Raw genomic sequence first — 27,108 nt, 5'->3', positions numbered from 1 at the left:
CGCCACTATTCTTTTCCCTGATCATTACTCACCAAAACCCTTCAAACCCTACTCCTGTTAACCTCGTTAATGCTGGCAATCGAGCGATTAGGGCTTATGCGGTCGCCCCTCCCAAGTCAAATTCTGATTAATCCCAACCACCAAAATCTAACCTTCCATCATCAAAAGACGCATCAGCATACTCTTTTTAAAAGCTGTAACAACCTGAACCGAGTTTATTCTCTATTTGCCATTGAAATGTAAATTTGGATGGTAAAAATAATATTTTAAAAGTTTGTGGGTGGGTAAGTGACATTAAGTCATAATTTGGGTGGGAAAAAGTAGTTAACTCTAATTATATATGATAATCCAAACTTAAATTAAATATGGTGATTAAGTTAATTCCCTTCCTCAAAAGGTAATATGTAGGGCCTTTCAATGTCACTTATAGATCAATGTTCTCATCATTTAATAGTTTAGGTCAAAATTTGATCAACAGACAAGAAGCTTCAATACACAACTGTCTATATATTGTATACGTATAAGGTTTTTAATTGTAGAATACGTTTTTAATAAAGTCAATAAAAATATTTCTTATTTTAAAAACACTTGAAACATAATTTGTAGTAAAACATGTCATGTTTACAAATAATAATCCGAACTCTTAAAAAATAAAATCTATTTATTATGATTTGTTGTTTTAAATTCAACCAAGCACTTGCCCACTACGCCATTGATCCACAGTTTGAACAGGCTTAGCTGACGCCACAGTAGATCAACATCCAACCTAATTTCATCTACACCAAAATAGTACAAATATCCAGAACTAAAAACCTATTACGCCACGTGTCACCAATCACTTAAATCCCAACTACCCACGTGTCCTCCCATTCCCGCACTCCCTCAAAGTAAAAGAAGAAGACGTATACACATCAAACAAATTAGGAGATTTTAGGTCACCTCTCTCTCACCCTTCCTTCAATAAACTCACTATAAATCTAATTAATAAAAAAATTTACTTTTCAATAAATTAATTTATCCATAAAAAAACACCCACCTTTTCACATTTATAATCCCATTTCCTATATAAACTAATCCCAGCCCAAACATACCTAAACCTAAGCCAAAACCAAAACCAAAACCAAAACCCCTCAAAATTTCTCTTCTAAAATAAACCCACCAAAACGACACCCTCCTCCTCCGCATCCACCACCACCATTTCACGGCGTTACGTATGCTCTCACGCCGTTAACATTCCTGAACCTAATCGCTTTTTTTATTATTTTTAAGTTTCAGAGATGTCTCGTGTTGTAGCGGAAAATAGTATATCACCAGTTCCTGATAATAATTTCCCCTTCTTTACTCAATCCATGGAGCTAATCGACTTGTCGAACAGGACCTCCGGGGCGTCTCCCACACTCGGCCAGCTTTTGAAGCGAGTAGGCGACGTACGGAAAGAAGCAACCGGAGACGAAACTCCGGTGCATCAGATTCTTGACGTTAGCGACACCAGCAGTGTCGAGCCTCGTTCTCTACCGTTCGTTTTGTCGTTCAACAATTTGACCTACAGCGTCAAGGTCCGCCGCAGGCTGGAGCTCCCGGCGATATTCCGCCGGCCTCGACACCACAGTCTAGGCGCCGCCACCGCGACGGATCTCGTCGCGGGAGAGAGTCTCTTCTCCAGAACCAAGACTCTTCTCAATGACATCTCCGGCGAGGCCCGCGAAGGCGAGATTATGGCTGTGCTTGGCGCTAGCGGCTCAGGAAAGTCGACACTAATCGACGCGTTGGCGAACCGTATCGCTAAAGGGAGCTTGAAAGGAACGATTACACTAAACGGCGAAGTTCTGGAGTCGAGGATGTTGAAAGTAATCTCCGCTTATGTCATGCAAGACGATTTGTTGTTCCCGATGTTAACGGTGGAAGAGACGTTAATGTTCGCGGCGGAGTTCCGACTGCCGAGAACATTGTCAAAGTCAAAAAAGAAAATGCGCGTTCAAGCTTTGATTGATCAGCTAGGGTTACGAAATGCGGCAAAAACAGTTATCGGAGACGAAGGCCACAGAGGAGTATCAGGCGGAGAACGACGTCGTGTTTCGATAGGAATTGATATAATTCATGATCCAATTGTTTTATTTCTTGACGAACCGACTTCGGGGCTCGACTCCACCAGTGCTTACATGGTGGTGAAGGTTTTACAAAGGATCGCTCAAAGTGGAAGTATTGTCATGATGTCGATTCACCAGCCGAGTTATCGGATTCTAGGGTTGCTGGATCGGATGATATTTATGTCACGTGGACAAACTGTATACAGAGGTTCACCCATGAGATTGCCTCTGTTTTTCGCCGAGTTCGGCCATCCGATTCCTGAACACGAGAACCGGACCGAGTTCGCTCTTGACCTTATCCGAGAACTCGAGGGCTCCCCCGGCGGGACGAAGAGTTTAGTTGAATTTAATAAATCGTGGCAACAAATGAAGCACACGAGAACTTCAGTCCAAGTAGCTGAGAGCAATCAACAAGGACTCTCACTCAAAGAAGCCATCAGTGCAAGTATTTCAAGAGGAAAGTTAGTTTCAGGAGCAACCAAAAACGATGCAAGTTCAACATCAATGGTGCCCAATTTTGCCAATCCCTTCTGGATTGAAATGGCTGTTTTATCCAAAAGATCCATCAAAAATTCACGTAGAATGCCGGAGCTGTTCGGGATTCGATTGGGGGCAGTTTTGGTAACTGGGTTTATTCTAGCCACCATGTTTTGGCAGCTCGATAATTCGCCCAAAGGTGTTCAAGAAAGGTTAGGATTCTTCGCTTTCGCCATGTCAACAACTTTCTACACTTGCGCCGACGCCCTCCCGGTGTTTCTTCAAGAACGATACATTTTCATGAGAGAGACTTCTCATAACGCTTATCGGAGATCATCTTACGTGTTATCTCACGCTCTGGTGGCGTTACCGCCGTTGATATTTCTCTCATTAGCCTTCTCCGCCACCACATTTTGGGCGGTGGGGCTTGACGGTGGAGTTTCTGGGTTCTTATTCTATTTATTGATAATCTTCGCCTCGTTTTGGGCGGGAAGTTCTTTCGTTACGTTTCTCTCAGGCGTCGTCCCTCATGTTATGTTAGGCTACACTATTGTTGTTGCCATTTTAGCTTATTTTTTACTCTTCAGTGGCTTCTTCATCAACCGCGACCGGATTCCTGACTACTGGATTTGGTTCCATTACTTGTCACTTGTCAAGTACCCGTACGAAGCCGTTTTGCAGAACGAGTTTGACAATCCGGTTAAATGTTTTATTCGAGGTGTTCAGATTTTCGACAATACGCCGCTGGGAGCGGTCCCGACTGCTATGAAAGTGAAATTGTTGGAGACATTGAGCGGGACATTGGGGATGAGAATTACGAGCTCGACGTGCTTGACGACGGGGTCGGATATATTGCAACAACAAGGGATCACGCAATTGAGTAAATGGAGTTGCTTGTGGATCACTGTGGCTTGGGGATTTTTTTTCAGGATTTTGTTTTACTTTTCTTTGTTACTGGGAAGCAAGAACAAGAGACAGTAAGATTAGTGGGGGAAGCTTAATTATTATGTGTGCAATTTGTATTAATTTTTCAATTTTTATTTTGGGCATGTATTCATGTGAAAATTGTTAATTAATCATTTATATTATTTGCTTTCGGATATGGATATATTCGTTGGACCTAATTAATTGTTGCTTGAAGCTATATAATTCTTGCATGGATTTGCATGGCATTGCTTTATTTATTTTAAAAGATAGGTCAACATAATCACCTGAGCTGACAGCTGAGCACGTACGTCAATGTATAATTAATGAATAATATATTTTGTTTAGAAATTAATAAGATGGACCTGAAAGAATTTATAGGTTGATTAAATATTGTAATTATAATTAGGTCAGAGGCCAAGATTTGATGGTAGTTTAGAAAATTGATTGCACATACAAACAGGGGCTTTAAGTTGTTCACCTAAATTCAGAAACGAAAAAGTTGACTTTGGTTTCAAGCTCACCTGTGCTTACAATATCTATTAATTTAGTCAATATTTATCTGCCAACAACACTCATCACACAACTTATACCGCTTCAATTTGCAACCGTCTCACAACTAACTCAATCAATTAATAATACATTACTCTTTTTTTTTTTTTTTTTTTTCCCATAACCGAGGTGTTCGACCAGCTTATCGTTCATCTCGACTAATCTCTAAGGCCCATTGAACACTTTTATCGATGCTTGATTTTGATACCAACTAATTGCACGTGAGAAATACTGAACTGACTCAAAAGACACACATGTATATGGGGATATTGGGTTGAATAAGAGATGAAGAACAATGTTTAAAGTAGTTTGGATGCTTAAACAAACGAATCTTACGTCCATTGATATTGTATTAATATGTAAGATCAGGTCGCGTCTAGCGAGCTGATTTATAGCTTTGATAGTACAAGAAAGAGAGAAAGAGAATATGTTATTCTAGAGTAAAATTAGCTAATCCCATAAACGGGAGAGGAGCCCTCTATTTATAATGGGATGAATTAAGGTAATGATTACTGAATCTGTGAGTGGGTCAGATTGCTGTGCAAATCCTTCTTTGTGTCCCGTTGTTCACCTGCTCGAGTGATTTCCTCGACTTGTGCAGGGATTGGACACGTGGAACGTTTTCAACCTTTCGCTACTCTAGCGCATACCCACTGCACTGGTAAGAACATGCCGCTCACGTCAGCAGGCGACGGTGGCTGCGTTTAAATGGTTGTAGAACCTACCTAAGCTTTGACCACCCATACTAACAAGGCTTGGCGTCAACCCTACTTTTTCATGCATAACATAATAAGTAAACCTTCTTGATTACTCTTTTGATATATAATTTTTCATTTATTAGTCGAAACTTTTGGATGGTAATAGTAGTAGTGTTTATGTTGTAAAAAGGTGAAGTATTCATCGAGTTTGGTAGCCTCATTTAATAATTGGTTACATCAACACAACACAATATAGTGATGAGGGCAGAACAGTCGCAGAAGAATATGGAGGAGCACAAACAATGCCTGCATTTTGGGTAATTGCATGCGTAGAGAGGTCCTTTAATCCCCATTAATTTCTGCAACAGAAATAGCAACAACCATAATTTAAGATCAATTATATACTCGACAACCTGAAAATCACCGCCTTTAAGAAACGCACATGTAAGATTAACCTGGTTATTTTAATTTATTACGTAAAGTTTTTGGGTGTATTCAGGCACGTAACCAAATAAAAACTTAGTGGGTTCAATTGAACCCACTCAACTTTTAAAAAGTATTAATACTTTATAGATTTTACAATTTCAATCCCATTTAACTTTATATGAACCTTGCAAAATAAATTATTAATTAACATTTTTTTAACTTTTCTCTTATCTTCGTTTCCCATTTAACTTCATGTTGACCTTACAAAATAAATTATTAATTAACATTTTTTTAACTTTTCTCTTCTCTTCGTTTCCTCTCATTTTCTCTTGAATTATATTTTTTCCTTTTGGTTGGATATTTAAAAAAGACTACTCTTTTGAATTACAAGGTAAAATGATACTCATTTTATTTTTATTTTTTTTACTTAAAATTATTTTCTTTTAGCTTTCTTAATTGATGAAAGATCATAAGCCATAAGTTTTTGTTGAGTTTAAAATTGGAAGATTAAATTACTATATTTTGATGTGGGTTTTGATTTAATCATGTTCATGTTGAGGTATGCGTTAATTAATTGTTGTTTTAAGTTGGGTTTGATAAATTTTGATTAGTTATTAAGTTAATTTTGAATGGTTTAAAGAATTGATGAAACCATGAGTTGTAGAGATTTGAGGATTATACAACGTTTTTAGAATATAAAAAATCATCAAGAACAATTGTAGAATTAATAATTTGGTATGTATAACTTTTAAAATTACATTTTTATGCTTATTACTTCAGTATATATTTTATTATAAATTTATCAACTTTGATATTTTGAACCCACTAACTCATAATTCTGGCTACGTCCCTGGGTGTATTATTGCACAATCACTTTAATGTTCCCTAATTTTCTATTACTATTGTTATGTATATATGCATTGACAGATTTTCAGATTCTACCCTTGACACTTAGCTAATACTTGAACTCATGAATTATTTGAAAATCTTCCCTTCTCCATTTAAAAACAATTTCCAAATAAATAAATAAACAAAAATAGCCTAACAGGCTTACAGTAAAGTTGAACCAAGAGGATTGTGTATGGTTAGTTAGTATCTTTATCCATGCTTTACTTAAGGGGCCACAACGGTAGATTGTCATGGGATAACTTCTCTTGAAGATTAGTCAAGGTATATGTAAGTTGGTCTGGCTACCTCCGTTAACAACAAAAAAAATTAAAAATGAAATTGGCCATTTTTCATAACTTTGTAATGTATGATACTATAATCCTTTTAATGATATGGTCAATTTTCATAATTGATGTGGTCAATTTTCTATAATTTTATGTCTCAGTAGCATTTTGGATTGGGCTTAGTGTGTTTTTGGAAGGTCCAATATTCATTAACATGAAAATCAAATCAACAGCCCAAAACACTACCCGCCACCGATTATCGCCACGTAGATAGATCCATAACCCCATAATAAACAAATTTATTAATAAACAAAAAAAAAAAAAAAAAAAAAAGCAATTGATGAAAGTTCTTGGTTCTGAAGCAACCCAAGATCCTACAGACAGAAAAAGAAATCCGTAGTGCTGCTGCTGAGCGTGAACAAGCTCATATTGACAGGAACGTTGCACGCAAGCTTACACCTGCTGAGCGCCGAAGAAGAAAGAGAGAAAACTATTTGATGACTCTAATCACTTGAACTATGTTTCCGTTTACAAGATCAATGACCTTTCACACCCAAAGACCCCCTTCAAATTGATGTTAATGCCCATGAAAACCGTTTACTGGTTGTTGTAATCACTGAGGGGATTAGCGTTTGTGGTTGTTGAAGGTGGAAGCAAATCCTCAGAGATATGGATGCTTATGCTTAGGCGTATAGACTGGGCGAAAGCAGTGAATGAAGAAATGAAGATAAAGATGAGTTTCTGATAAACCCGTCAATAAGTGCATGCTATGTGGCAGGGAAGTGTGGCCAAACCAAGCTTCATAGATTTTCTGTTCATGATGCATGACTGAAGCAGCTGCCAAGAAAGTTTTTGCGATGCGGGGGTAGCGCATTACTGGATTTGGCTGTCAACTTCACGATGACCAAATGTAATCAGAGATGCTACTTTTTCTTAATATTAATGGTCATAAATGAGTTTGTTCAACTTGGGCTGCTTTGCTTCTGACATTTTGATAGGTTGAGATTTTTTCCGGCAAATTACTAGATGCAGCACTTAACCATAGGAGAAGGTTGCAAATGCGGATCGTCATAGTCAAAATGTTATTGAAATCTATAAAATTTAAGCCCCATATATCTGAACCATTTTATAGACAGAATGTGCATCAGTTAGATGGATTTATTAGAAATGATATTGTTGTCCAATCTATGCCATGTGCTATGCTGGAATTTTCTGTTCAACAACCAATGTTTATAACTTGATATCCTTGCTAATTTACCATGTTTTTTGATTTTATTATGTTCTATGATGCCGCCTTTTTGCCATACCAGAAATCCCAATGAGATAGAGGCGAATGTTAACGTTTATGCATGTAACTAACTAATTATTATTAAAGTTCAAGCCTTTAAGCCATAAATAATGTTAATACTAATTTGAAAATAAACCCTTGATTACTTGACTTTATACCGTTGTAATTACTTCAAGTAATCATTATATATATGGTCGTCTTTGTCACTGTTTCACTGGTAAACAATTAATTTAGTTAAAGGTCAAAGTAAAGATCCCTTTATATTTGAAAGCTGTTGAACTGCTTAACAAATTATCTGTTAGGTCCGTAGTCAAATTTTGTTATAAAAATTTCATGCCAGGCCATATTTGTTTATCTAGAACATACTGAGTACAGTGTTTTAATACCTGACGCAGGGTAAACCTGGCAAAGTGCCAGGCTCGATTGACTTTGACTGGTTTGGGGGTCAATGTGATATAGTGTCCAAAAGTTTAAAATCCAGCAAACACACCCTAAAAATTACATAGAAGTCCCTACAAGTTTGAATCCACAAAACACACCCAAATACAAATCGGCGGTCATGTTGGTGGCAGCGACCAACCAAATGAATGTCACTCCTCCTTGACATTCCTCAGCAATATGCCCAAGATCTGCCAAATAGAAACATTTTGCGGCAAAAAACCCACTATCGGCGTCAACAACCCAAGCCAAATAGGCCTTTTTCGATGTCAACAACACCCTCCATACCAAAAACACTCATCTTAGCCTCCTGACCAAAACCCTCCCACCCCCCTATTTGTCCTACCAATTGCCGACAACAGCCCGCTTTGTGGCAGTGACTTTTGCCTTTTTCAGTTGTTTCACTCACCAAAAATCACCTCCGTCGCAACTTTCTACTCGCAGGCACTTCCTTGCCAAAACCCCTAACATCCCCACCACTCTCTGTCCCCAGTAGTCGCTCTCCTTTCTAAGGTTTGAGATTGAAATGGGTGAACTAGGAATGGTGACCCGGCCCACAAAGGCCCCGGTTTCGATTAGACCAATTAAACGACCGGGTCGGCCAGTTTCAAAACAAGTTGGGTAAATTAAGTATTTGTTTTGGAATGTTTTCAAAGTAGTTAAAAAGCACTTTAAAATAATATTTTATCTATTGAAATAAATGGGTAAATCTTTGAATTTGTTTTCAAGTGCTTCAATATAATAAAAATTTAAAATATCTAAATTGAAGAATCTACTAATGCATCCACTTTAACTTCTTCCTCAGTCGGAAAAAAAAACAAAAAAAAAATGTATCTAAAAGATGAAAAATACTGACAAACGTCTTTCACTAATTTCTTCTCACAGTTCACACGTGGCATTAAGTTGGCGGCTCCACTAGAACGATCGCAAATGATTTCGACTACACCTAAAAAACGACTGTTCCTCCATAGGGAACGTCGTTCCTTGATGAGGACCGACTGTTCCTTGGATAGGAATGGTCGTTCTTGGTTGAGGAACACCATTCCAATGGTGGGATGGGGTGATGGAATGGCCATCCCCGTTCCATAAGATGGAAAGGGTACTCCATGTTCCTCTTAGGACCCCTATCCCATGGATAAGGGTCCATAAGAATCTTCATTCCTTCTTATGAATGATGAACACCTTCCATCTTAGAGAACAGCCATCCTATGAGAACAGTCGTTCTATTAATGGACGACGTTTCTATGAATGAACGATCGTTTTTTTCCTAATAACAATTGTTCATATTAGTCAAGTTTCGTGATTTACTATAAACCAACTCAATACACGTTGACTTTGTGAGAGAGTTTGTAAATATATTATTGTAAAAGATTATTTGAGTGTACCTGAAATGTAATTGGTGGAGCTAAATGAGCGTTGAAGGTGGCATGAATTAATACACTTTGTAATTAAATCGAATAGGTTTAGGTCCGTTGACTTGAACCTTGACACCAACAACATTGTACCAAATTTAGCTCTCGTCAAATCTTCACGTCTTCTCCACGTGATTAATCAGTTGTACATAACCTTATTAATCAAAATTCAACTGTTTTATGAATGTACGAGTTATGGGTTTTCATATGTTATAATACTTTTCTTGTCATCAGCAATGACCCGTCAAATCAATACCCTTAATTTATTTTCTTCTCTTTCCACTTACAATCTGGTATTTTTAGTGAGAAAATTTCCCAATCGAGTATGAACATAAGAGAAAATAATCTTCACACATAGCTTACTAAATTGAGAGTAAGCACCAGCTATGACTATGAGAAGTTCTACTCAATTTTTCAAAAGTCAACAAAACAATGTGAAAAGTTAGAAAAAGACACCCAACAAAGTGAGTTTGATGTAATAAATAAGGCCCATGCCAATTAGCCCATATGTTGCCCATGCACAACACATGCACAATTTTCTAATTTGACTTGCGCCAGAGCGGACTTTTAACAGCAGCAGCAGCAATTATAGGTATGAGTTAGCTTGCAATTTGGCCATCTATATTAACACCAAACCAAGAGTCATTTTTGGGCACCCAAAATGTTAAGTTTTGTGGCTTAATTTTCTCGGTTTCTTAATCTTCACTTTGTTGGTTAACTCTTTAGTAGTCTTGTTTGAGATTTTTATTCATTTCTCTTTTGTGTGTCCTTTGAAGGGGCAAATATAAGAGTAGTAGCTTCAATTGTTATACCCTCTTATTTAATAAGTGTCATATCATTGTCAATCTTCAAACCTATTTAATTAGACGGCAACTTTTTCTTTTATACCCTTTCAAAATATCTATTTTGCCGTTGTAATTAGTTATACTAACCACCAAAAATGTCTATTTTTTCGTTTGAAATAAGATTTCAAATGTAAATATGCAAACATGAATATAGATATTTCAACTAATTGTTTGTCTATATTTAAAATTAGGACATCCACAAAAGAACAGTTTTAATATACTAAACATGATATTTTAACTAATTATTCTTCTAGAATTAAAATTAGGACGTCCACAAGAAAGAAGAATAAACTCAAAACCTTTAGCTTGACGGTTTATGCATTTTAATGAAATATGTGGAGGAGATATATGATGCGGACAAGTTCAACTAGCTTTGAGGGAAGTAACTGAGAAAGTGGGGAAATTTATGAAGCTCAGGTGGCATTGGGTCCTTAGAAATGAAAGAAATGACTTGTAATTAGGTTTGTATATGGGCGGCTGCTACTGCCTCGCGCTCCATCTCATATTAATCCTGCCTTGAATACTTTCACAATAATAAATTACTTTGATGTGAAGTCATAACATTTTTACCCAATTTTTAATCTGATATTTCCACTTTTGTAAAGGTTTCTGTTATGCTTAAAAATCAGGACTCATCGGTCGGTAAGAGGCAATCAAATTTAGGGAGATTTTGTACCGTCAGACGTTGTCACGTCGCATAAGGACGGAAGAGATATGGTTTTTTCAGTGTAGCGTGAATGTCAAGCTTACGAGTGGTTAGGGATTGTACACCTGCTCAACCCTACGCATTTGAGGATATTTCCGTGCAGACAACCAATTGGATGCAAGGAAGACTTACAGACTTGTAATCATTACCTTGAATTCTCCCACTATAATAGAAGGACTCCTCTCTCATTTATGAGATTGACTTATTTTAGTCTAAAACAACATATCCCTCTCTCTCTCTTTATATATATAATATATATATATATATATATATATAATTCTCTCTAGATATAACTCGACTTGCTACATGCGTCCTGATTGTAACCATCTGTTAATATAATCACAATGGACGTAAGAATCGCTTTTGAGCATCCGAACCACTTTAAAAATCGTCTTTATTCACTCTCTTGCTATAACATTCCATATCACGTGTAACTTTTAAGCCCACTTAGCATTTTACACGTGTGAGTTGTTTGTCAAAATCAAGCATCAACAGTTTCAAAACAACAAATAAGCAACCTCTAAATGGATTAACAGATTTAATTATTTATTGAATCAACTTCAACTATAAGATTGATTATATATTTTCTGTTTAGATTACAATCAGTTTGGTTAATTATATGTTTGCTCTTTTGGGTATTAAGTGAGATAATTAAAGAACTTTTATAGGGGAAAATATTGCAGAATGAACAAATCATTATTGGTTAAGGCAGATTAATTAGATAACAAGCCTTAAAATATGCAAGAATCAAGCTGGAAACATGTAATGAACTTATAATTTAATTATCTTAATGTTATTTCTCACCACAAGCTTTTAAAATATCTTTTATTACCCAAATTTATATTTCGTTTTCAATTTTGACATCGTTATGACCCCATACTATCACCATTCTCTTATACGATCATCACTCACCAAACCTTTCAAACCCTACGTCCGTTAGCCTGCCAATCGCCATATCTAGGATTGGATTTACGCAGCTGTCCCTCCTAAGTCAAATCTGATCAATCCCAACCACCAAAATCCAACCTTTCACCACAAAAAGACCATCGGTGTCCCCTTTTCAAAATCTCAATGGCCTAGACCGAGTTTACTCTTTGTTCACTGATGAAATATAAATTTGGATAGCAAAATTGTATTTTAAAAGTTTGTGGGTAGGTAAGTGTCATTAAGTCTTATTTGGGTGGGAAAAATTCATTAACTCTTTAATTATATTGATAATCCAAACTTAAATAATTAAATGGTGATTAAGTTATTATTCCCTTACTCTAAGGTAATGTTAGAGCCTTTCAATGTCACTTATAGATCTGTTCTCATCTTGGTAGTTTAGGTCACATTTGATCAACAATTCAATACACACTGTCTATATGTATTGTTATTAAGTTTTTAATTGTAGAATCGTTTCAGAAATACTTGAACATAATCTGTAGTAAAACATGTCACGTTTAAATAATAATCCTAACTCTAAAAAAGATATCTATTATTACGATTTGATAATATGTGGAGGAGATATATGATGTGGACAAGTTCACTAGCTTTGAGATGAAGTAATCGAGAAAGGTGGGAATTTATGAAGCTCAGGTGCCTTGGTGTTTAAGAAATGAAGGAATATGACTTGTAATTTTGGGCGGCTGCTACTTGCCAGCCTTCCCACTTAATTTCAATTCTGCCCTAATTGAATAAATCCAACTTAATTTCACAATATAAATTACTTTGATGTCTAAAGTCTTAACATTTTACCCAATTTTTATGCATACTTTTAATGTTTCAGAACAGACAAAGAAGCAATCTCTAAATGGGTAATTAAAGAACTTTTTTAGGGGAAAATATTGCAGAATGAACAAATCATTAGTGCTTAAGGTAAGATTAGTTAGATAACAAGCCTTAAAATCTGCAAGCTGGATTATAGATAAGTATGAACTTATAATTTAATCATGAGTAAACTACTTTTTTTTTTCTCCCACCCCTGATTTTTAAAATACAATTTCACTACTTAAATTTATATTTTTTCCATTTCGATATCGTTGTAACCTCACACCGCCACTATTCTTTCTCCTGATCATTACTCCCAAAACCCTCAAACCCTACTCTCCTGTTAACCTCGTTATGCTGGCAATCGAGCGATTAGGGCTTATGCGGTCGCCCCTCCCAAGTCAAATTCTGATTAATCCCACCACCAAATCTAACCTTCCATCATCAAAGACGCATCAGCATACTCTTTTTAAAAGCTAGTAACAACCTGAACCGAGTTTTTTCTCTATTGCCATTGAAATTAAATTTGGATGGTAAAAATAATATTTAAAAGTTTGTGGGTGGGTAAGTGACATTAAGTCATAATTTGGGTGGGAAAAAGTAGTTAACTCTAATATATATGATAATCCAAACTTAAATTAAATATGGTGATTAGTTAATTCCCTTCCTCAAAAGGTAATGTAGGGCCTTTCAATGTCACTTATAGATCAATGTTCTCATCATTTAATAGTTTAGGTCAAAATTTGATCAACAGACAAGAACTTCAATACACAACTGTCTATATATTGATACGTATAAGGTTTTTAATTGTAGAATACGTTTTAATAAAGTCTAAAAATTTTCTTATTTAAAAACACTTGAAACATAATTTGTAGTAAAACATGTCATGTTTACAAATAATAATCCGAACTCTAAAAAATAAAATCTATTTATTATGATTGTTGTTTTAAATTCAACCAAGCACTTGCCCACTACACGCCATTGATCCACAGTTTGAACGGCTTAGCTACGCCACAGTAGATCAACATCCAACCTAATTTCATCTACACAAAATAGTACAAATATCCAGAACTAAAAACCATACGCGCACGTGTCACCAACACTTAAATCCAACCACCCACGTGTCCTCCATTTCCCACACTCCTCAAAGTAAAAAGAAGACGTATACACATCAAACAAATTAGGAGATTTTAGGTCACCTCTCTCTCACCCTTCCTTCAATAAACTCACTATAAATCTAATTAATAAAAAATTTACTTTTCAATAAATTAATTTATCCATAAAAAACACCCACCTTTTCACATTTATAATCCCATTTCCTATAAAACTAATCCCAGCCCAAACATACCTAAACCTAAGCCAAAACCAAACCAAAACCAAAACCCCTCAAAATTTCTCTCTAAAATAAACCCACCAAAACGACACCTCCTCCTCCGCATCCACCACCACCATTTCACGGCGTTACGTATGCTCTCACGCCGTTAACATTCCTGAGCCTAATCGCTTTTTATATTATTTTTAAGTTTCAGAGATGTCTCGTGTTGTAGCGGAAAATAGTATATCACCAGATCCTGATAATAATTTCCCCTTCTTACTCAATCCATGGAGCTAATCGACTTGTCGAACAGGACCTCCGGGGCGTCTCCCACACTCGGCCAGCTTTTGAAGGCGAGTAGCACGTACGGAAAGAAGCAACCGAGACGAAACTCCGGTGCATCAGATTCTTGACGTTAGCGACACCAGCAGTGTCGAGCCTCGTTCTCTACCGTTCGTTTTGTCGTTCAACAATTGACCTACAGCGTCAAGGTCCGCCGCAGGCTGGACTCCCGGCGATATTCCGCCGGCCTCGACACCATAGTCTAGGCGCCGCCACCACTACGGATCTCGTCGGCGGGAGAGTCTCTTCTCCAGAACCAAGACTCTTCTCAAGACATCTCCGGCGAGGCCCGCGACGGCGAGATTATGGCGGTGCTTGGTGCTAGCGGTTCAGGAAAGTCGACGCTAATCGACGCGTTGGCGAACCGTATCGCTAAAGGGAGCTTGAAAGGAACGATTACACTAAACGGCGAAGTTCTGGAGTCGAGGATGTTGAAAGTAATCTCCGCTTATGTCATGCAAGACGATTTTTGTTCCCGATGTTAACGGTGGAAGAGACGTTAATGTTCGCGGCGGAGTTCCGACTGCCGAGAACATTGTCAAAGTCAAAAAGAAAATGCGCGTTCAAGCTTTGATTGATCAGCTAGGGTTGAAACGCGGCAAAAACAGTTATCGGAGACGAAGGCCACAGAGGAGTATCAGGCGGAGAACGACGTCGTGTTTCGATAGGAATTGATATAATTCATGATCCAATTGTTTTATTTCTTGACGAACCGACTTCGGGGCTCGACTCCACCATGCTTACATGGTGGTGAAGGTTTTACAAAGGATCGCTCAAAGTGGAAGTATTGTCATGATGTCGATTCACCAGCCGAGTTATCGGATTCTCGTTCTGGATCGGATGATATTTCTGTCACGTGGACAAACTGTTACAGCGGTTCACCCATGAGCTTGCCTCTGTTTTTCGCCGAGTTCGGCCATCCGATTCCTGAACACGAGAACCGGACCGAGTTCGCTCTTGACCTTATCCGAGAACTCGAGGGCTCCCCCGCGGGACGAAGAGTTTAGTTGAATTTAATAAATCGTGGCAACAATAAAAGCACACGAGAACTTCAGTCCAAGTAGCTGAGAGCAATCAACAAGGACTCTCACTCAAAGAAGCCTCAGTGCAAGTATTTCAAGAGGAAAGTTAGTTTCAGGAGCAACCAAAAACGATGCAAGTTCAACATCAATGGTGCCCAATTTTGCCAATCCCTTCTGGATTGAAATGGCTGTTTTATCCAAAAGATCCATCAAAATTCACGTAGAATGCCGGAGCTGTTCGGGATTCGATTGGGGGCGTTTTGTAACTGGGTTTATTCTAGCCACCATGTTTTGGCAGCTCGATAATTCGCCCAAAGGTGTCAAGAAGGTTAGGATTCTTCGCTTTCGCCATGTCAACAACTTTCACACTTGCGCCGACGCCCTCCCGGTGTTTCTTCAAGAACGATACATTTTCATGAGAGAGACTCTCATAACGCTATCGGAGATCATCTTACGTGTTATCTCACGCTCTGGTGGCGTTACCGCCGTGATATTTCTCTCATTAGCCTTCCCGCCACCACATTTTGGCGGTGGGGCTTGACGGTGGAGTTTCTGGGTTCTTATTCTTTTATTGATAATCTTCGCCTCGTTTTGGGCGGGAAGTTCTTTCGTTACGTTTCTCTCAGGCGTCGTCCCTCATGTTATGTTAGGCTACACTATTGTTGTTGCCATTTTAGCTTATTTTTTACTCTTCAGTGGCTTCTTCATCAACCGCGACCGGATTCCTACTACTGGATTTGGTTCCATTACTTGTCACTTGTCAAGTACCCGTACGAAGCCGTTTTGCAGAACGAGTTTGACAATCCGTTAAATTTTTTGTTCGAGGTGTTCAGATTTTCGACAATACGCCGTTGGGAGCGGTCCCGACTGCTATGAAAGTGAAATTGTTGGAGACATTGAGCGGGACATTGGGGATGAGAATTACGAGCTCGACTGCTTGACGACGGGGTCGGATATATTGCAACAACAAGGGATCACGCAATTGAGTAAATGGAGTTCTTGTGGATCACTGTGGCTTGGGGATTTTTTTTCAGGATTTTGTTTTACTTTTCTTTGTTACTGGGAAGCAAGAACAAGAGACAGTAAGATTAGTGGGGGAAGCTTAATTATTATGTGTGCAATTTGTATTATTTTTCAATTTTTATTTGGGCATGTATTCATGTGAAAATTGTATTAATCATTAATTATTTGCTTTCGGATATGGATATATTCGTTACCTATTAATTGTTGCTTGAAGCTATATATTCTTGCATGGATTTGCATGGCATTGCTTTTATTTATTTAAAAGATAGGTCAACATAATCCCCTGAGCTGACAGCTGAGCACTACGTCAATGTATAATTAATGAATAAATATTTTGTTAGAATTAATAAGATGGACCTGAAAGAATTTATAGGTTGATTAAATATTGTAATTATAATTAGGTCAGAGGCCAAGATTTGATGGTAGTTTAGAAAATTGATTGCACATACAAACAGGGCTTTAAGTTGTTCACCTAAATTCAGAAACGAAAAAGTTGACTTTGGTTTCAAGCTCACCTGTGCTTACAATATCTATTAATTTAGTCAATATTTATCTGCCAACAACACTCATCACACAACTTATACCGCTTCAATTTGCAACCGTCTCACAACTAACTCATCAATTAATAATACATTACTCTTTTTTTTTTTTTTTTTTTTCCCATAACCGACCGCACTACAGGTTAGGAGCTGGTTAAAGATTTTGTTGTTCTTTTTCATTTTCATATTGTTGTGGTTTATTTGTTGACTTCTGAATTTAACTTATGCTTACAGGGTGCCGCTCTTGAATCCCTTAATGTGGTATCAAGGACTGTGCCTGAGACCTCTATGGCCACTGGTGATCATCCCCTTCCTACAAAGGTATCTTCAATTTATACCACAAATGAAAATAAGGGAGTTAGTATTACCAGATCTCATGAGGTTCCTGGAAAATCTAGTACAGATGGGACATCATCAGCTGCTGGGAAAAGTGGAAGTCTATCTCTAGATGCTTTAGCCAAAGCTAAGAAAGCTTTACAAATGCAGAAGGAATTGTCAGAAAAGCTGAGGAAGATACCATTGGTAAGAAGAATCTGCACTGTTGAGCAAGTTGTTTCTTTCCTCTTATCTCATGTGGTCAAATTTTATGTTTGTTTAGTAATATGTATTCCTTGGTAGACACTGAATGCTGCTTTTCATTTTTTTAGTTGAACAAGGGCACAAGTTCAGATGGTAGCTCAGTCTCTGGATTGAAAGACGGAGTGAAAGTGCCATCCTCTGGTACTGGAATAATGCAGGGAACAGGATCAACAACTGCAAATGCTTTATCATCTGGTGCAATGCCAAGTTCATCAAACTTACCAGCTGCTGCAGCAGCTTCTGTGAAGCCACCTGCAAGTGGGGTGCCTACTATTCCTGGCCTTACTAATATACCCAACATTGAAGCTGTTAAACGTGCGCAAGAGCTCGCTGCTAAGATGGGCTTTCGTCAGGACCCTGAATTTGCACCTCTTATAAACCTATTTCCTGGGCAGATGCCAACAGATGTTGCTGCTCCCCAGAAGCCGACCAAGGCTCCTGTTCTTCGTGTGGATGCACTTGGTAGGGAAATAGATGAACATGGAAATGTAGTGAATGTGACTAAACCAAACAACCTTAGCACGCTAAAGGTTTATTTCTGACACATGGAGATGGTTATTCTGTTATCTCTATGTTTTGATCCCTTAATTTTATTAGTGCTTTAAGCTAATCATTTTAAACTGTCCAGGTCAACATCAATAAACAGAAAAAGGATGCATTCCAAATTCTTAAACCTGAGTTGGAGGTGGATCCGGAATCAAATCCTCATTATGATCAGAGAATGGGTGTAAATAAAACTAAGCTTTTAAGACCCAAACGGATGACTTTCCAGTTTGTAGAGGAAGGAAAATGGTCAAAAGAAGCTGAGATTCTGAGAGTCAAGGTACTTTTCACTTCCTTGTCTGCCCTCATTTAATCACTATTATAAATTCCATGCATATTTATATCTGGTCTTCGCAGAGTCAATTTGGAGAAGCTGGAGCAAAGGAGCGACAGGCAAAGCAAGCACAGTTGGCAAAAGTGAAGGGAGGGGCTGATATTAATCCTAATTTGATAGAGGTAGCAGAAAGAGTTGTGACCAAGGAAAAACCCAAGGACCCAATTCCTGAAATAGAGTGGTGGTAAGTTGATATATTTTAATCTTTGGTATAACATGCCAATTTATTTTTCAGTAAGGAATAGTCTTTATTTAATTTGCTTGGTTTGACCAAAGAGAGATATCTACATATAGAAGCTATTTTTGACATGAAAAAAGTCCGATCTTATCTTCATGTTGAACCTAGACATTCCGTTCCCCCACCCTAGGGGCAGATACAAATTGCATTTTGCTTATTGCCCAAAGAACAAAGAACTTGTATTTTTCAATGACCTTTTATGATGGAGTGCATAGTATATGTTTGATAGCATATAAGAGTTCAGCTTGATATGTTGCTGTTCTTGTTAATCTTTAACTACAGCTGAGGTTTTGGCCAGTGATGGTAAATTTGGATAAAAAAAAAAAAAAACGTATGTCAAAAACCTAGGAGTGGTTGTTAAGATGAAACAGATCCATTTTCATCTCATTTGAAGCCTGTTGCTTTTTTACTATTAGATGTTAAAATATGAAGCATACCCTAAAGATTGTTACTGCTAACAATCTTATAACATAGGTTGAAATTTGGTATTTGGGTTTATTTATATATTTTAGTTTATCAGAGGTTAAAATGCAATACTCTCTCTTTCTCCAATATTTTTTTTTAATATTTTGTACGTGAAGGGGTACTTTTACAATCTGATTGCATATGCTCTGAATTTCAGGGATAAGCCTCTATTGCTTAATGGTTCTTATGGTGACATATCTGATGGTGGCATAGTTGAAGATAAACTGAAGAAGGAAAAAATCACTATCTATGTTGAACATCCTCGTCCTATTGAGCCTCCTGCTGAGCCAGCTCCTCCCCCTCCTCAACCACTGAAGCTGACAAAGAAGGAACAAAAAAAACTCCGTACTCAGAGGCGGCTGGCTAGGGAGAAAGATAGACAGGAGATGATAAGACAAGGCTTGATTGAACCCCCTAAACCTAAAGTTAAAATGAGCAATTTGATGAAAGTTCTTGGTTCTGAAGCAACCCAAGATCCTACTAGACTAGAAAAAGAAATCCGTAGTGCTGCTGCTGAGCGTGAACAAGCTCATATTGACAGGAACGTTGCACGCAAGCTTACACCTGCTGAGCGCCGAGAGAAGAAAGAGAGAAAACTATTTGATGACTCTAATTCACTTGATACTATTGTTTCTGTTTACAAGATCAATGACCTGTCACACCCAAAAACCCGCTTCAAAGTTGATGTTAATGCCCATGAAAACCGTTTAACTGGTTGTGTTGTAATCACTGAGGGGATTAGCGTTGTGGTTGTTGAAGGTGGAAGCAAATCCATCAAGAGATATGGGATGCTTATGCTTAGGCGTATAGACTGGGCGAAAGCAGTGAATGAAGAAGATGAAGATAAAGATGAGATTTCTGATAAACCCGTCAATAAGTGCATGCTAGTGTGGCAGGGAAGTGTGGCCAAACCAAGCTTCAATAGATTTTCTGTTCATGAGTGCATGACTGAAGCAGCTGCCAAGAAAGTTTTTGCCGATGCTGGGGTAGCGCATTACTGGGATTTGGCTGTCAACTTCACGGATGACCAAATGTAATCAGAGATTCTACTTTTCTTTAATATTACATGGTCATCAAATGAGTTTGTTCAACTTGGGCTGCTTTGCTTCTGACATTTTGATAGGTTGAGATTTTTTCCGGCAAATTACTAGATGCAGCACTTAAACCATAGGAGAAGGTTGCAAATGCTGATCATCATCAGTCAAAATGTTATTGAAATCTATAAAATTTAAGCCCCATATATCTGAACCATTTTTATAGACAGAATGTGCATCAGTTAGATGGATTTATTAGGAATGATATTGTTGTCCAATCTAATGCCATGTGCTATGCTGGAATTTTCTTGTTCAACAACCAATGTTTATAACTTGATATCCTTGCTAATTTACCATGTTTTGATTTTATTTATGTTCTATGATGCCGCCTTTGCCAATAGCCAGAAATCCCAATGAGATAGAGCAGAATGTATAACATTTATTGCATGTAACTAACTAGTTATTATTATTATTAAAGTTCAAGCCTTTAAGCCATAAATAATGTTAATACTAATTTGAAAATAAACCCTTGATTAACTTGACTTTATAACGTTGTTAATTATCTATTCAAGTCAATCAGTAATATATATGATGGTCGTCTTTGTCACTGTTTCACTGGTAAACTAATTAATTTAGTTAAAGGTCAAAGTAAAAGACTCCCTTTATATTTGAAAGCTGTTGAACTGCTTAACAAATTATCTGTTTAGGTCCCTAGTCAAATTTTGTTATAAAAATGTCATCCCACGCCATATTTGTTTATCTATAGACATATGGTGGGTAACAGTGTTTTAATACCCAACACAGGGTTAAACCCGGCAAAGTGCTCGGGTTGACTGGTTGAATTGGTTTGAAATCCAGCAAATACACCCCTGAAAAATTACATAGAAGTCCCTACGAGTTTGAAATCCAACAAAAACACCCGAAATGCAAATCGGTGGTCGACTGGTTGGTGGCGGCGACACACCAAATGCAAATCCCACTCATCCTTTAAGTCATTCCTCAGCAAATATGCCCAAGATCTGGCCAAAATAGAAACATTTTGCAGCAAAAAATCCACTGTCGACATCAACAACCCAAGCCAAATAGGGTCTTTTTTCGGTGTCAACAACACTCTCCATCACCACAAAAACACTCATCTTAGCCTCCTGACCAAAACTCATCCCAACCCCCTGTTTGTCCTACCAATTGCCGACAACAGCCCGCTGTTGTGGCAAGTGACTTTTGCCTTTTTCAGTTGTTTCACTCACCGAAAATCACCTCCGTCGTAACCTTTCTACTCGCAGGCACTTCCTTGCCAAAACCCCTAACATCCCCACCACTGTCTGGTCCCCGATCGTTGCTCTCCTCTCTAAGGTTTGAGATTGAAATGGGTGAACATTGGAAATGGTGAACCGTAGGAATGGTGACCTGGCCCAGCGAAGGCCCCAGGTTTCGATTAGACCGATTAAACAGACCGGGTCGAGCACGATTTTCAAAACAGAGTTGGGTAAATTAAGTATTTGTTTATCATGTTTTGGAATGTTTTCAAAGTAGTTAAAAAGCACTTTAAAATAATATTTTATCTATTGAAATAAAGTGGGTAAATCTTTGAATTAATGTTTTCAAGTGCTTCAATAATAATAAAAAATTTAAAATATCTAAATTGAAGAATCTATTAAATGCATCCACTTTAACTTCCTCCTCAGTCGAAAAAAAAAAAAAAAAATACAAAAATAACTTGACAAACGTCTCTCATTAATTTCTCTCACAAACTGCACACATGGCATTAAGTTGACAGCTTCCACTAGAACGATCGCAAAATGATTTCGACTACACCTAAAAAATAGTCATTCTTCCATAGGGAACGGTCGTTCCTTGGATGAGGACCGACTGTTCCTTGGATAAGGAATGGTCGTTCTTGGTTGAGGAACAACCATTCCAATGGTGGGATGGGGTGATGGAATGGCCATCCCCGTTCCATAAGATGGAACGGGTGTTCCATGTTCCATCTTATGGAATGGGGGTTCCATAAGAAGCTTCATTCCTTCTTATGAATGGGGGTTCTATATGGAGCACCTGTTCCATAAGATAGAACACCCATTCCATCTTAAGGAACAATCATTCTTTTTCCATCTTAGGGAGGAGTCATTCCTTATGGGAACGGTCGTTTTTTATGAATGAATGATTATTTCTCCCTAAATAATAGTCGTTCATATTTAGTCAGAGTTTGTGATTTGACGTATAAAGTCAACTCAGCACCACGTCTAGCGTTTGTGAGAGACGTTTGTCAACATAGTATTATTGTAAAAGATTTATTTGAGTGTACCTGAAATGTAATTGGTTGGAGCTAGATGAGCGTTGAAAGGTGGCAATGAATTAATACACTTTGTAATTAAATCGAATAGGTTTAGGTCCCTTGAACTTGAACCTTGACGCCAACAACATTGTACCAAATTTAGTCTCCTCGTCAAATCTTCACGTCTTCTCCACGTGATTAATCAGTTGTACCATAACCTTATTAATCAAAATTCAACTGTTTTATGAATGTACGAGTTATGGGTTTTCATATGTTATAATATACTTTTCTTGGTCATCAGCACATGAACCCGTCAAATCAATACCCTTAATTTTACTTTCTTCTCTTTCCCACTTACAATCTGGTTATTTTTAGTGAGAAAATTTCCCAATCGAGTATGAACATAAGAGAAAATAATCTTCAACACATAGCTTACTAAATTGAGAGTAAGCACCAGCTATGACTATGAGAAGTTCTACTCAAATTTGTCAAAAGTCAAAACAAAACAATGTGAAAAGTTAGAAAAAGACACCCAACAAAGTGAGTTTGCTGTACATAAATAAGGCCCATGCCAATTAGCCCATATGGTTGCCCATGCACAAGCACATGCACAATTTTCTAATTTGACTTGCGCCAGAGCGAGACTTTTAAAAGCAGCAGCCAGCAATTATAGGTATGAGTTAGCTTGCAATTTGGCCATCTACATTAACTACCAAGACCAAAGAGGTCATTTTTTGGCACCCAAAATGTTAAGTTTTGTGGCTTAATTTTCTCGGTTTCTTAATCTTCACTTTGTTGGTTAACTCTTTTAGTAGTCTTGTTTGAGATTTTTATTCATTTACTCTTTTGGTTGTCCTTTTGAAGGGGCAAATATAAGAGTCAATTGTTATTACCCCTCTTCGTTTAATAAGTGTCATATCATTGTCAATCTTCAAACCTATTTAATTACACGGCAACTTTTTTCTTTATAAACCCTTTCAAAATATCTATTTTGTCCTTGTAATTAAGTTATACTAACCACGAAAAATGTCTATTTTTTCGATGTAATTAAGATTTCAAATGTAACTATACTAAACATGATATTTCAACTAATGATTCGCCTAGATGTAATTAAGTTATACTAAACACGAAAAATGTCTATTTTTTCGTTGAAATTAAGATTTCAGATGTAAATATGCTAAACATGAATATGATATTTCAACTAATTGTTTGTCTAGATTTAAAATTAGGACATCCACAAGAAAGAACAGGTTTTAATATACTAAACATGATATTTTAACTAATTATTCTTCTAGAATTAAAATTAGGACGTCCACAAGAAAGAAAGAATAAACTCAAAACCTTTAGCTTGACGGCTTATGCATTTTAATGAAATATGTGGAGGAGATATATGATGCGGACAAGTTCAACTAGCTTTGAGAGGAAGTAACTGAGAAAGTGGGGAAATTTATGAAGCTCAGGTGGCATTGGGTCCTTAAGAAATGAATAGGAATATGACTTGTAATTAAGGTTTGTATATGGGCGGCCCTCCCATCTCATAATCAATCCTGCCTTGAATACTTTCACAGTAATAAATTACTTTGATGTCTGAAGTCATAACATTTTTACCCAATTTTTAATCTGATATTTCCACTTTTTGTAAAGGTTTCTGTTATGCCTAAAAAATCTAAGGCTGACGTGGACTCTCGTCAGTAAGAGCCAATCAGAATTTAAGGAGGTTTTATTCCGTCCAGACGTTGTCACGTCACACAAGGACGGAAGAGGTATGGTTCTTGTCAGTGTAGCAGGTGAATGTCAAGCTTGCGAGTGGTTACGGATCGTACACCTGCTCAAGCCTTATGCAATTTGAGGATATCTCTCGTACAGACAACCAATGGGATGCAAGGAAGGACTTACAGACTTGTAATCATTACCTTGAATTCTCCCATTCTAAATAGAGGACTCCTCTCTCATTTACGGGATTGGCTTATCTTAGTCTAAAACAGCATACACACACTCTCTCTCTCTCTCTCTTTATATATATATATATATATATTCTCTCTAGATTATAACTCAACTCGCTACATGCGTCCTGATTGTAACTATCTATTAATACAATCACAATGGATGTAAGAATCGCTTTTGAGCATCCGAACCACTTTAAAAATCGTCTTTTATTCACTCTCTTGCTACACATTTTCATATCACGTGTAACTTCTAAGCCCACTTAACATTTTACACGTGTAAATCGTTGGTGTCAAAATCAAGCATCAACAGTTTTAAAACAAACAAATAAGCAACCTCTAAATGGATTAACAGATTTAATTATTTATTGGAATCAACTTCAACTATAAGATTGATTATATATTTTTCTGTTTAGATTACAATCAGTTTGGTTAATTATATGTTTGCTCTTTTGGGTATTAAGTGAGATAATTAAAGAACTTTTATAGGGGAAAATATTGCAGAATGAACAAATCATTATTGGTTAAGTTAAGGCAAGATTAATTATATAAACAAGCCTTAAAATATGCAAGAATCAAGCTGGATAACAGATAAGTATGAACTTATAATTTAATTATCTTAATGATATTTTCTAAGCCACAGACTTTTAAAATATCATTTTATTACCTAAATTTATATTTCGTTTTCAATTTTGACATCGTTACGACCCCATACTACCACCATTCTCTTACACGATCATCACTCACCAAAACCTTTCAAACCCTACTTCCGCGAGCCTTGCCAATCTCCAGTAATCTAGAGATTAGGATTTATGCAGCCGTCCCTCCTAAGTCAAATTTCGATCAATCCCAACCACCAAAATCCAACCTTTCACCACAAAAAGACGCATCGGTGTCCCCTTTTCAAAAGCCTCAATGGCCTAAACCGAGTTTACTCTTTGTTTGCCGTTGAAATATAAATTTGAATAGTAAAATTGTATTTTAAAAGTTTGTGGGTGGGTAAGTGTCATTAAGTCATTATTTGGGTGGGAAAAATTCATTAACTCTTTAATTATTTATGATAATCCAAACTTAAATAATTAAATAGGATGATTAAGTTAAGTAATTCCCTTCCTCATAAGGTAATGTATAGGGCCTTACAATGTCACTTTATAGATCAATGTTCTCATCATTTGGTAGTTTAGGTCACAATTTGATCAACAAGCTTCAATACACAATAAGGTTTTTAATTGTAGAATACGTTTCTGAAAATACCTCCATTTTAAAAATTGGATCGGACCGGCCGGTCCGACCAAGACCCGACAGCTTCTTTGGTCCGGTTCAGGTCTTAGGGGATTTTTGTAATATTTTAAAATTATAAGGGTTACTTTGTAATTTTATAGGGGTGTTTTGAAGATATGTCAAAAGTTTAGGGACTAATTGGTAATTTGTGGGGCATTTTTGAAATAAATAAAAAATTTTGGGACTAATTTAAACTTTTTTTTGGGAGAATTTTTGTAATATATTAAAATTTAAGGGATTAATATGTAATTTTTAAAAAATAAACTTATCGCTGACGTTATCAATCCAATCGACTGGTCCAACCGATTAGACCGATTGACTCGTGACCCAGGTAGCAAAACAGGTTACTCTCTGATTTGGGTTTTATACTTGAAACATAATTTGTAGTAAAACATGTCACGTTTACAAATAATAATCCAAACTCTTAAAAAAGAAATCTATTTATTACGATTTGATGAATATGTGGAGGAGATATATGATGTGGACAAGTTCAACTAGCTTTGAGATGAAGTAATCGAGAAAGGGTGGGAATTTATGAAGCTCAGGTGGCATTAGGTGCTTAAGAAATGAATAGGAATATGACTTCTAATTAAGGTATGTATTTGGACGGCTGCTACTTGCCAGCCTGATACGCCTGAGAATTCAAGGGTTGACGTGGAAAATCACATGATGGGGTGTGACCTATTCTCGTCAGAACGGTAAGCACACGTCAAGCTTACTAGACGCTATAGAGCTCCCACGTGTCCATTTCCCTGCTCTAAATCGCGTGAAATCAGCTTAGAAGGTGGGCAATGTGACGTGAAGTCGGATTTTGTCCTGATATTCACAGCAACCCATGGATTTAATGATAATTACTTGCACTCATCTTACTATAAAAAGAGGAAGACCCCTTCATTAAGGGGATTCGGCTATTTTACACTTTGAACTAGCTTTCTCTCTCTCTCTCTCTTGTACCTTTGTATTTATATTTCCCTAATAATTTATAAGTCAGTCCGCTGTTGCGACCTGACCCACAATACTAATACAAATACGTAGGACTTGCTACCTTAGCATTCGAACCACTTTAAAAAGCTCTCATTGCATTTACTCTACATTTCATCCATAATCACGTGTGTCTTTTGACCAATCAACATTATGCACGTGTCGATTAGTTGGTATAAAAAATCACGCATCAACACAGCCCTTCCCATCTCATAATCAATCCTGCCTTGAATTGAATAAATCCAACTTAATTTCACAATAATAAATTACTTTGATGTCTAAAGTCTTAACATTTTACCCAATTTTTATGCATACTTTTAATCAGAAATTTTCCACTTTTTGTAAAGGTTTCAGAACAGACAATGAAGCAACCTCTAAATTGATTAACAGATTGGATATCATTTATTGGTGTCAACTTCA

At 37.1% G+C, this 27,108-nt stretch overlaps 2 protein-coding genes and 1 pseudogene across 5 annotated transcripts in view; all 3 read left to right on the top strand.

Annotated features, from left to right (window-relative positions):
• The window catches only part of LOC116107946 (protein RDM16), a 32,027-nt gene extending 11,540 nt beyond the window's left edge, over nt 1–20,487 (top strand). The window contains exons 1-6 of one of the 4 annotated variants that reach the window (XM_031394227.1): nt 17,257–17,336; nt 17,419–17,537; nt 17,663–18,124; nt 18,223–18,417; nt 18,495–18,655; nt 19,332–20,487. In XM_031394227.1, the coding sequence (XP_031250087.1) occupies nt 17,496–17,537; nt 17,663–18,124; nt 18,223–18,417; nt 18,495–18,655; nt 19,332–20,211 (1,740 nt within the window). In that variant the 5' untranslated portion in view covers nt 17,257–17,336; nt 17,419–17,495 and the 3' untranslated portion in view covers nt 20,212–20,487. Of the gene's footprint in view, nt 1–17,256; nt 17,538–17,662; nt 18,125–18,222; nt 18,418–18,494; nt 18,656–19,331 lie in introns of those variants that run through there. The other 3 variants (XM_031394224.1, XM_031394221.1, XM_031394222.1) reach the window with 3 other exon arrangements.
• On the top strand, nt 1,116–3,688 carry LOC116107948 (ABC transporter G family member 6-like). Its single transcript, XM_031394230.1, has one exon. The coding sequence runs from the start codon at nt 1,278–1,280 to the stop codon at nt 3,543–3,545; it is 2,268 nt and encodes a 755-aa protein (XP_031250090.1). The 5' UTR covers nt 1,116–1,277; the 3' UTR covers nt 3,546–3,688.
• LOC116107949 lies at nt 14,210–16,571 on the top strand (annotated as a pseudogene).
• Nucleotides 20,488–27,108: the final 6,621 nt, after the last annotated feature.

Source organism: Pistacia vera, unplaced genomic scaffold, assembly GCF_008641045.1.
Source record: "Pistacia vera cultivar Batoury unplaced genomic scaffold, PisVer_v2 Contig550, whole genome shotgun sequence".
NCBI classification, from domain to species: Eukaryota; Viridiplantae; Streptophyta; class Magnoliopsida; order Sapindales; family Anacardiaceae; genus Pistacia; species Pistacia vera.
The sequence above is the reverse complement of the archived record's forward strand: the minus strand, read 5'-3'. Positions and strand labels throughout refer to the sequence as shown.

Excerpts from the sequence above, each read along its gene's own strand:
- LOC116107948 (XM_031394230.1), top strand. The coding sequence starts at position 1,278 with ATGTCTCGTGTTGTAGCGGAAAATAGTATATCACCAGTTCCTGATAAT.